The sequence below is a fragment of the Agelaius phoeniceus genome, chromosome 5 (assembly GCF_051311805.1).
Source record: "Agelaius phoeniceus isolate bAgePho1 chromosome 5, bAgePho1.hap1, whole genome shotgun sequence".
NCBI lineage: Eukaryota > Metazoa > Chordata > Aves > Passeriformes > Icteridae > Agelaius > Agelaius phoeniceus.
The window spans coordinates 25023856-25033987 of NC_135269.1; the positions used below are offsets into that span (position 1 = coordinate 25023856).

Below are 10132 nucleotides of genomic sequence, written 5' to 3' on the forward strand. Positions count from 1 at the left end.
GTAAGGAGTGTGAAGTTCCCCAGCCAATTCATGCCAAGGCCATACAGTTTAATGTGTTATTTATTGACAAGGTGGAGGCTGGGGCAGGGAGGAGGCTGGGGAGGGCAGGGTGCTGCTCGGGCTGTGCAGGCAGCTTGGGGGCGGTGCTTTGAGTCTTTTGCTCTTCCCCCACCTCGTCAGGGGAGCCAGGTGGGGGTGCCTGGCCCCCAGCAGGATCTGTTCCCAGTCTGTCCAGCATTGGCCCCCATCCCCTGAGCAGGCTAGGGCCAGTGTGTCCCCGGCTCAGCCTCTTCCGGACGTGGGCTGAGAACGCCTGAAACTTTCCCGGATGAGTCCCCAGTGCCTCCTCGATGGTGAAGTGCAGGTGGCAGTGCCCATCCCTGGGGCCAGGAAGGACGGCGCGTCTCCCGCTCTGGCCAGCGTCGCGGTTTGTGTAAGTCCTGTGGTGTTCTCCTCCTCCGGTGGGCTGCCCCCGATTGCCGCAACTCCCCCTTGAGGGGCAGCCCCGGTCCCCGCTGGCACCGGCCGTCAGACGGTGACCTCGGTCTTGCTGTTGGTGGCCAAGTGCCGGGAGTGCTGCCCGTACAGCGAGGCGGAGGGGCCGAAGGCCTCAGGTGGCCCCTCAGGGCGCAGGGTGGCCAGGCCCGGCCGGCGGGGGCCGCGATGGGGGCCCCCCTCCCAGCCCCCCGGGAAGGCCAGACCCCCTGGCACCTTGGTGCCCTTGGCCTTGGGCAGGGGGCAGCCCTCGGCCAGGACCGGGGCCTCAGCTGGGAAGGTCAGTGTGCTGGCGGGGGGTGGTTCCAGCCCCCCGAACCGCCTGTAGAAGTCCTCGGTGGCGCTCTCTGTGGGGACAGTGCAGTGTCACCCCTGCAGGGACACCCCTTTCTGCTGGCACGGGGGACCAGGGAGGGGGCAGTGGTGAAGGCTGGGATGGGGCTGTAGGAGGGATTCTGGGTGCTAAGGGAGGGATACTGGCAATAAACTGGCTGGGCAGTGATGCTGGGAGATCCCGGGGCACCAATTGCTGGGCAGTGCGGAGTGTCCATGTGGATCCTGAACCCTGATGGGGTGGGCAGTGCTTCAGGGCTGTGTGGGATTCTGGGTCACTGGGAAGCGCAGTGGATCCGTGGGAGACCCTGGGCACTGACTGGCTGGGCAGCACAGCTGGCTGGTGGAGTGGTGGAGGAGCTGCAGAGTTTCTGCTGTGAGCAGTGACCCCAGGAGCATTGGGAAACTGGAATGCTTGTCCTGCCTGTGCCCCTTTGTGAGCCCTGTGCCCCTCCTCACCTGGTTTCTGGGGTCAACAGGGTGCACGCCTCCAGCCACCATCCCACCCCCACGGCAAAGGCACTCACCTCCAACCTTGAGGGTGGTGTAGGAAGTGTAGTCCGGGGCTGAGAGGGCCAGGCTGCTGGCCAGAGGCAGGCGCTTGCCATGGCTGTGGGGCCGCCCCAGTGAAGGGGCAATGGCCACTGCGTTGTTCAAGGGTGGCTTGTCTGGAGGGGCAGAGACGGGTGGGGGCTCAGCTGTAGGCTGTGCCCTCCCACTACCTTTATTCACTCAAAGGAACTTATTTTTCCCCACCATACCAGTGCCTTACCTGTGCTGTTTCTGGAGGGACCCCGAGCCAGCCCCTCACTCAGTGGGACCTGCACACCCCCCATGAGGCTGTCCATGTTCTCAGAGGGGCTGTGGCCTGGCTGCTTCAGCAGATCTGTCAGTGTCCTGGAGAGGGGGTGAAGGGCTGTTAGAACAATATCCTGCTCCCCTGGGACCCCTAATTCGTCCCAGCCCTGAACTCCACTCTGAAGGCAGAGCTAGGCAGCCTGGGGCTAGGAAAGAGCCACTGGGAGCAATGCACCCAGAGTGCCTCCAGGCTTTTGCAGCCTGGGCTAACAAGTCTAACAGCTAATTGGGATCTGGCTGGGGCTGAGCCCTCCCAGAGCCGGGACCATCAGTGGGTAAGAGTGGTGAGGGAGATGCATGGCTTGGAGCAGGCTGCAAGGGAACAATGAACTGAGGCAGAGGAAACTGATCTGATGGAAGCTGGAGCAATGCCTCTGGGATCCTCCCCTGGAGCGAGAGCCTGGTGGAACAGGGGAGAGGAAGCAACACCTCCACTCAAGTCCCTTTGAAACAGAGAAGATCCCAAGGAAGGGATTAGAGAGGCCACTTGTGCCCCTTCAGGGAAGGAAATAAACTAGTGGCAGCCTCTGGCGCAGGCGCTGTCTGTGCATAACACCCTCCTTGTGAGTAACAGCATTAAACATTAAACACCATTACATAAGATAGAGCCCTATTTCGTTTAACATTCATGGACAGAGATTCTGCAGTCCCACCACAGCGCGCTGGCAATGCCAGAGCGAGGCATGCTGGTGGTGCCAGAGCAGGGCACACCAGCAATGCTGGAGCAAGGTACACCGGTGCTGGTGGTGCCAGAGGAGGGTACAACAGCAGTGACAGAGGAAGCACATTGGTAGTGCTGGAGCAGGACCTAGCCACGTGCCACTGCAGCCTTTGGCAGCAAGTCCTAGAACAGGATGGATGCTCTTGCTGGCGTAGGGCTTTGTGATGAGAAGACACACCATTCCCCCTGCAGAGACCATGACTGCAAGAGTGCAGGGGTGTCCACTCAGGGCTTTTTTTGGCTCGCTAATCCCCAGCTCACTGTCAGCATGCCTTGCGCCTCGAAGGCTCTGGCTGGCTCACAGACGCACACTGTGAGCTGACGGTTAGCGAGTGGTTGGACGATAAAACAGCAGATTAAACTCAACATGCATAAATGCAAATTGGAGAGGAAGGGGGGAATAATCCTGACTTGGTAGATGTGTCAGCTCATGGCACCAGAGTGCTCAAAAACCTAGTGAACATGATGCTCAGAATTTCCAGGAAAAGCAGAAAAGGAAGAAAGCAATGAATTGTACCTGGGGGATGCTTATCCTTGTGGGGACCTGAGGGAGCCTTTTCCCTCCCAGTTTGGAATCAGTCAGCATCACAGGGCAGGGGCAAGAGCAAAGCTACAAAGAAGGGTCACTTGCCCTGTGGGTTAATTTCACATCATTCTTGGGAAGCTTTGTAGCAATCCCTCTGGGATCACTTAATCTCCAGATGGGCCAAGAGAACCCTGATAGAGCTGAAGAAATTGAAAACGAGCGAGGAACAAACCCTGGCAGGTGACCAGCTGGAAGGCAGCTTGGCGGAAAAGGGCCTGGGGATCCTGGTGGACCATAAGCCAGCAGAGTGCCCTTGGGGCAAAGGCGCTGAATGGTTTCCTGGTCTGCATTAGGCAAAGTGTTGCCAGCAGGTCTAGGAAGGCAATCCTTCCTCTCTGCTCGGCACTGGTAAGACCACACCTCTGGAGAGCTGGCTCCAGCTCAATACAGGAGAAGCATGGATGTACAGGAGGGAGTCCAGGGAAGGGACACAAAGATGGGACTGGAGTATCTTTTATATGAGGAGAGGCTGAGAGAGCTGAGACTGTCCATCCTGGAGAAAAGAAGGTTTTGGGGGATCTTATCAATGTACGTGAGTAGCTGAAGGGAGGGTGCAACAAGGACAGCGTCAAGCTGACAAGAGGTGACAGGTGCTAACAGAAATGGGAAATACTGTTTAAACAGAAGAAATTTTTTTTTTCCTGCAGGAGTAGTTAAATGCTTGACCAGACTCCCTGGGGAGACTGTGGCATCTCCATCCTGCAGCTATTCAAAACCTGCACCTTCCCAGGAACCTTCCTGCAACAGACTGACCCAACCAGGGTTCAGGCCGTGGATGCTGCAGTCAGAGAATCCCTGGGCACAGGCCTAGGCAGGGCAGGGGGAGGCAGCACCCCCGAGGCCATGGGTGTGGGCTGTCAACTCGGGGAGCTGCTGGCCTGTCAACTCCCACCTTCCCTGGGGTGCACTGCTCACCAGCCCCTCCCCACTGGACGCTGCCTGCTCTTGCCTATCCCCAGGGCCAGCGCTCAAACAGGCTTGTTTCAACAGGAAGTCCAATGCGATTTGACCTATTTTTAACATTATTTTTTCTTTTCCTCGGGTCTATTTATGAAGCTTGAGCAATCCTTTATCTATGACTTCTCTCCACATAAATCCATCAATGCTCTTTCTCACAAACGTGCCCTCTGTGCTGACCGCTCGGGGCATGTGGACAGTAACAATTAACAACAACGGCTCGAGCAGCAATTAATGAGCTCTTTTGCTAAGGTGAGAAGCATGCACCAGTCCCCAGCACCACCAACACTTGGATTCACCCTGCCCTTGCACCACGAGTAGTGCCACTGGCCAGGACTGCCAGTGGGGCTTTCAGGGACTGCACCCCTTCCCTGGCTCATCCCCCGGTGATGCATTGCAGGGAAGGTGGACATGGAAGGTGACACTATGGAGGAGTTGCTGTCTCACTGAACATCACCTTGGGGGTTTTGAGCCTCAGTCTGGTTCTGTGGCTGGGGGATGTGAGGAAGGTCAAGCCCCATCTCCCTAGGTCACCTGCAGCACCAAGATGGATCGGTAGTGCAGATGGAGGAAAGGAACAAAGAGCAGATGTAGCTTCAGATCTGCACTGCTCATTTCCAAAAGGCCTGATGAATGGAATTGCTGAGGTCTCCATCCACACTCTGGCCATGGATGCAGAGAGCATGAGGCCATGTGTGCAGGTGGCTTGCCACCCAGCTTGCCTGGGCGTCAACTGGGCAGGCATGCAGCCACCACCATGGTGAGCCTAGCTCTGCTTAAGGGTGCGACAAAGATGCTGCAAACTAGCCTAGTGCAAGACCTGAGACCAAGCACAGAGGCACATCCAGAAGCAATAATGATGGAGGCCAAGAGATCTTCGCAGCAGAAGCCATGCATGAAGCACTCAGTGCTCCTGATCCATCCCCAAGGTGCTTGTGTGGGAGCAGGATGCTGACCTGGGACAGCAGCCCAGTCCACGGCCTGACTCACTTTTTGGGAAGCCCAAGCCCCATACCTGGCAAGCCCAGTAGGAGAGAGTATGGAAGTCCTGGCAAGGGGACAGGGAAGAGTGGGGGGAGACAGGAGCACACCCTCCAGGAGAGAGGAGAGATAATGAACTGATGGGGAGAAGTGACATTGCCATGAGCTGAACCCTTGGTGGGGACGCAGAAGGTGGCAGCCACTGGATGAGTGGGGTGATGAGCAGAGGTGCAGCATTGCAGGAGGCACAGAGCACTCTGCAGCCACAGGTGAGCATCCTGGCTGCTCACACCACCTCTGTGCCCAGTGAGAGCCTCATCTTCACCTCCCAAGGGAGACATTTCCCACAGCTTATAGTGTGTCTGCCCAGAGCAGAGGTGCCCATCCGTGCAACTGAGCAGCACAGGCACTGTGGGACACCTGCCAGTGGGGCTGGTACACTCAGGGATGCTCAGAAGGGCATGGGGTTATCAAGGTGTCTTTACAAAATGGGAATTGCAGTGGTGGGTGTTGGAGCTTGGGCAAAGTGGAAATGAGCATCCCCAAACATTGTGTTCAGTCTAGGGACAGACCTCCAGGTCTCCCTCCCTACTGGAGCTGGATCCTCTTTCGTCCCCCAAAGAGCCAGGGCAGCACGTGATAGCACACCATGCTGCCTGCAAACACTTTTTCTAAGTCTTCACCACTACCTGCTACCATGGACATCAACTGTAGGCATGGCCCTGGACTTGAGCATTGCCAGAGAAACACCCAGCACAGCTGGAGGAACAGTGGGGCCAAATTTGGGGACCCCAAATAGCACAGGGAGTCGCAAGGAGTGAAAAGCCAGAGTTGAGCACTCACCTACTGCAGCTGCCAGGGCACCTGCTCCTAACAGTTGTTTTGGCCCTCTCTAGAATCCCCCCTACTCCCTAGAAGGCTGCTCCTTACCCAGTTCTTCCCATAGGGTTGTTCACACCAGCTATAAATTTGCAATTCCCACCCAGGAGGTTTTCTGGGAGAGGTCTGGGGCACGTGCTTGCTCTCAGTGTAATGGGCACAGACAGATCCTAGAGGCCCCCAAGGACCCAACGTCCTCGGAGATCTGGGGACGGAAGAAAAACACAGGCAGGTGTTCCTGACTCAACGCAGGGTTTGGCCAGGCTAAGCGAGTGCCGGGGACAGATGCCAAGCATGAGCCGAGCAGGAAGGAGAGGGGATTGCAGGAGCTACCATAAGGTCCTGCAGGAGGAAGGCGGATGAGGACGGGAAGACAAACCAGGTAGCTGCAATCACTAGAGCGCCCACTTCCCTGGGTGGACCAGCAGCCAAACCCATGAGGAGACAAAGACATGTTGGAGATGGCCAAGGTGTGGGGGTCTCAGGACAAGCTGGACACAGACTCAGGTGTCTCCATCAGAGGGAAGCTAATGAACTTTTTGCACCTGGTCACTCTTCTTGGGTTTGGACCAGGACCAGAACCATGACAAACAACATCTGGAGGTGCAGAAGTGGTTGACCTTAACCCCCAAGCGAGAAACCTGCAAGCAGCAGCAATGGGAGCTGTCCAGGGCAGCACAAAGTGCTCCCCAGGAGCGGAAAAACCCCGGCAGGAGGGAGGGACAGGAATGGAAATCAAGACAACCGTGCAACAGGGAGCTGGCCCAAGGCCATGATGCGGTGCCCAAGGAGCAAATGAGAAGCTCCTACCTGAGGCACCAGGAGAGTGGCAAGGTGGCACTGCCCATGCCTTGGACCATGCGTGGGTACAGTGGCAAGGCAGGTAGAAATAGCCCTGCTGTCTCAGAGGCACCAAGACAAAGCATATTCCCCCAGCTGCCCAGACACAGTGGAATGGAGATGACAGTGTCCCTTTTAGGATGCTGATGCTGTGTACCCAGGCTTTGGCACTGTCTCCATTAGCCCAGCACCCAGGAAGTCATGTCAGCCTGGTGTCTTGCCTGGTTCCTGGGGCTCTGCACCTGAGGCACCACTCCTTCCCTGCCACAGCTTTCCAGTCACCATCCCTGAGGAACCAGAGCTGCTCACAACTTGCACTGAAGGGCACAGAAGAGGGCAAGACTTCTCCTGACTTCCGCAGTGATGGAGGTGCGCTTCTGATTTTGTCCCTCAAAGGTGGATGAGAAAAACTCATCTTCTCCCAGTTTGTATGCTAGTGCCCAAAAGATCTGTGGCATTATGGAGAATAGGCACCTATCTCTCCAAACTCAGTGGGAAAATTCAGGCTTGCATGAGTTTAGAGGGGGAGGGGGGGACCAGGGGAAACAGCAGTGCAGAATTGAGGCTACCTACAGAAAACAGCCCCTGGTGAGTGGCAGCAGTCCCACCAGCGTCTGGTGGTGGGAGAAGGCAATACCCAAAGGCAGGGGATGAGGACCTGGGTCTGGGTGTCCCAGGGTCTGATCTGACCCCTCCCTGAGCACAGTATCTCCTTCCCAGGAGGTGGGGGGGATGACCAAAAAAAGACACAGCGGCAGGCGAGTGGAACGGGATCAGGAGGCTGGCGGAGGCCGTATTGATCCTGTCAAGGTGCCAGCACTTCCTCAGGCAACACGGGGGGAGGCGTGGGCATGGAGCAGCACACAGCCAGGCTCCCTACCAAGGTGGGGGCACAGCATGGATCCCCCCAAAACTGCCTCCTGTGTCTCAGAAGGGTCCTGTGACCCTCCTCCATGGCTCAGTATATGACCCCTCCTCCAACCAGGGGTGATCAGCCTCTGCTCCCCTGGGTGGGTGCAAGAAGTAGGATGGCTCTGGATTTGGGGTGCAGCACCCAGTGGCTGCATAAGTCCCAAATGGGCAGGGGAAAAAGGGTGCTCCAGGGGAAGGAGAGAGTGTGCTGGTGCTGGGGGTTGCAATCAGGACAGTTGCCTGATCATCCTGATGAAATAATTTCCACCAGCCCTGCTTTTCCTTTTTTTAAAAGCTAAAATCCCTTAACAAAATGGCATGAAAATTTGTTTCTCTCCAGGCTTGATGTCCTCACCGGGAAAATGCAAAGTAGAGCCCCAGGATGGGGAGAGAAGCATGTATTGGCAGCAAAAGGGAGAGGGGAAGATGCAGGACAGCCACAGCAGCAGCACAGGAGTTGGAGGAGATGCAGGGGGTCTCCAGTGCTCAGGTGTGTCTGACATCTTGACCTTCCCCCTGCCAGCCCTGTGCTCAGCCCCAGGAATGGGCTGAAAAGCAGAGGTTGGAGCCACAGGGCATGGGCTCCAAGAAGAAGCTGCCCAACTTTCCACTGGAGGGTGTGCTCCAGGGGGTATAAGAGTGTGGACACCCCCTGCAAGGGCAGTGTCTCTGCTGCTGCACAGAGCAGAGACCAGGGCACACCCGGGCACGCGCATACACGTGTGTGCACACATGCACACAGAGCTGGCGCAGCAGCCACCGTGGAACTGTCATTGCCACCTTGTCTCCCCCAGCACTGCAAGCAAGGCTGAGATCAAGGGGACTGCAGTCCAGAGTCACCCCACACACAGTCAGACTCAGACCTGGTCTCACCTTCCTGGGACATTGGGAATCACATATTTGTTGCGGGGGGAAAGACACATCCTATAGCTCACATGTCACCCACCCCACTGCCTGGTGGGTTGGCACTCCTGAGCCAGGGACATGCCTCCTCAAGAGACAGAGCAGGTCATTTTGAGAGGAGATGGGTGTACAACCACCCCTTCTCATGGAGGCTGTCCTGGCTGCCAGCCCTCCCTACCAGGTTAGTGGGCTACAGCCAACCCACCCCCTGGTGTTTCAGCATGCTGGACAGGGATTTTAGGGATCACCTCACCCTCTTGGCAGTCCCAAGGAGTCTATGCAATCAGCTAGGAACATGAGCTGCCACCCTTGGGGAGATGAAGCAGGGAAGGTGGGGGGACTGGATCCCTTTACCTGGAGACGGTCATCTCTGTCTGGGGACCCTGTGCCTTCTCCAGGCCCAGCTTGGTGAAGATGCCCACCAGCACCATGATGGCCACCACACCGCAGATGATGTAGACGATCATGTTGGTCTTGTCACGAGTGGGGTCCTCGGGGGTCTCGTCCACCCGGGCAGGCGGCTGGCCCGTGTTGACCCAGTTGGGGGTGTCGTAGTTGGAGCAGCCACTCTGGTCCAGCCGCCCGGGCTTGAACTGGCAGCAGAAGCGGTACCCGCAGGTCCCGCAGCAGTACTGGTAGATGCCGGCGTTGCAGTTGAACGGCGGGTCCCACTGCCCCATCACGTCGTAGTACCCGCGGCAGCGGTCCCCCCCCGGTGGTGCCGCTCCGGTGGGCGCAGGGACCGTGGTCTCCGGCGGCGGAGCCTGGCTGCTGTTCCCGCTCTCCCCGGGCCCCCCGGTGCTGGGCTCGCCGCTCCACACCCGGCCCGGCTCCAGCAGCACCAGGCAGCAGATACCCACGACGTAGCTCGGCTCCATGCGCCCGCGGCTCCGGGGGGCCATCCGGGCGAGGAGACGAGTTAGAGCCGCTCGCCCGGGACCGGCCGCATGGCCGCTGAAGAGCTCCGATGGAGGAGAAACGGGCTGGGGAGAAGGGGGGCGTAATGGAGGGAAGACAAAAAAGGGTAGAAAAAAAGAAGTGGGTGAAAAATAAAAGTGCGAGGGGACGTACCCCTTCCCCGTTTCTCTCCAGATCGGCTGACAGGCAGAGATTCAGAGCAGGGGGCGAGGCGGGCGGCATGGGAGAGCCGCCGCCTCCCGCCGGCCGGGGAGGGGACGCGGCGGCGGGCGGCGGGAGCGGGCGGGCGGGTCGGGCGCCGGCGGCCGCCCCATCCCCGCGCTCTGCCCGCGCCTCCCGGCACCGCGCTCCGCCGAGGAGACAGGGAGGAGAGAGAATGGAAAAGCAGCAAAAGCCCTTCGTACCAGGGCGGGAGGAGCAGGAGGAGCAGCAGCAGGAGGAGGAGGGGTGCGGGGGAAAGGGGGAGGGAGCCGGCGCGGCCAGCGAGGCGCAGGGGGCTCGGCTCCCCCGCCGCCTGACAGCCTCCCGAGGAAACCGGAGAAGGTCCTTCACCGAGTCCTCTGCCAGGCTCCCCGCCGCCACCGGGTGGCAGGACACCCGCCCTCCCCGTCGGGCAGCCGCCGCGGGCGGCCGGACACGCGTGGCACAAGTCCCGCGTTGCCCGCCCGCCCCCGAGCACCCCAAGCCCCGCCGCGGCACCCCCACTCGCCCGGACGGGAGCTGCGGGGCCGCAGGCGGGCACTCAGTGG

General features: G+C 58.8%; 1 protein-coding gene across 1 annotated transcript; it reads right to left on the bottom strand.

The window, feature by feature from the left end:
- Positions 1–42: 42 nt before the first annotated feature.
- SHISA8 (shisa family member 8) lies at positions 43–9802 on the bottom strand. Its single transcript, XM_054632255.2, has 4 exons — positions 8820–9802; positions 1601–1725; positions 1356–1496; positions 43–842 (listed from the first exon to the last, which is right to left on the bottom strand). Exons 1-4 carry the CDS (start codon positions 9365–9367, stop codon positions 529–531), a joined length of 1128 nt encoding a protein of 375 aa, XP_054488230.1. The 5' UTR covers positions 9368–9802; the 3' UTR covers positions 43–528.
- Positions 9803–10132: the final 330 nt, after the last annotated feature.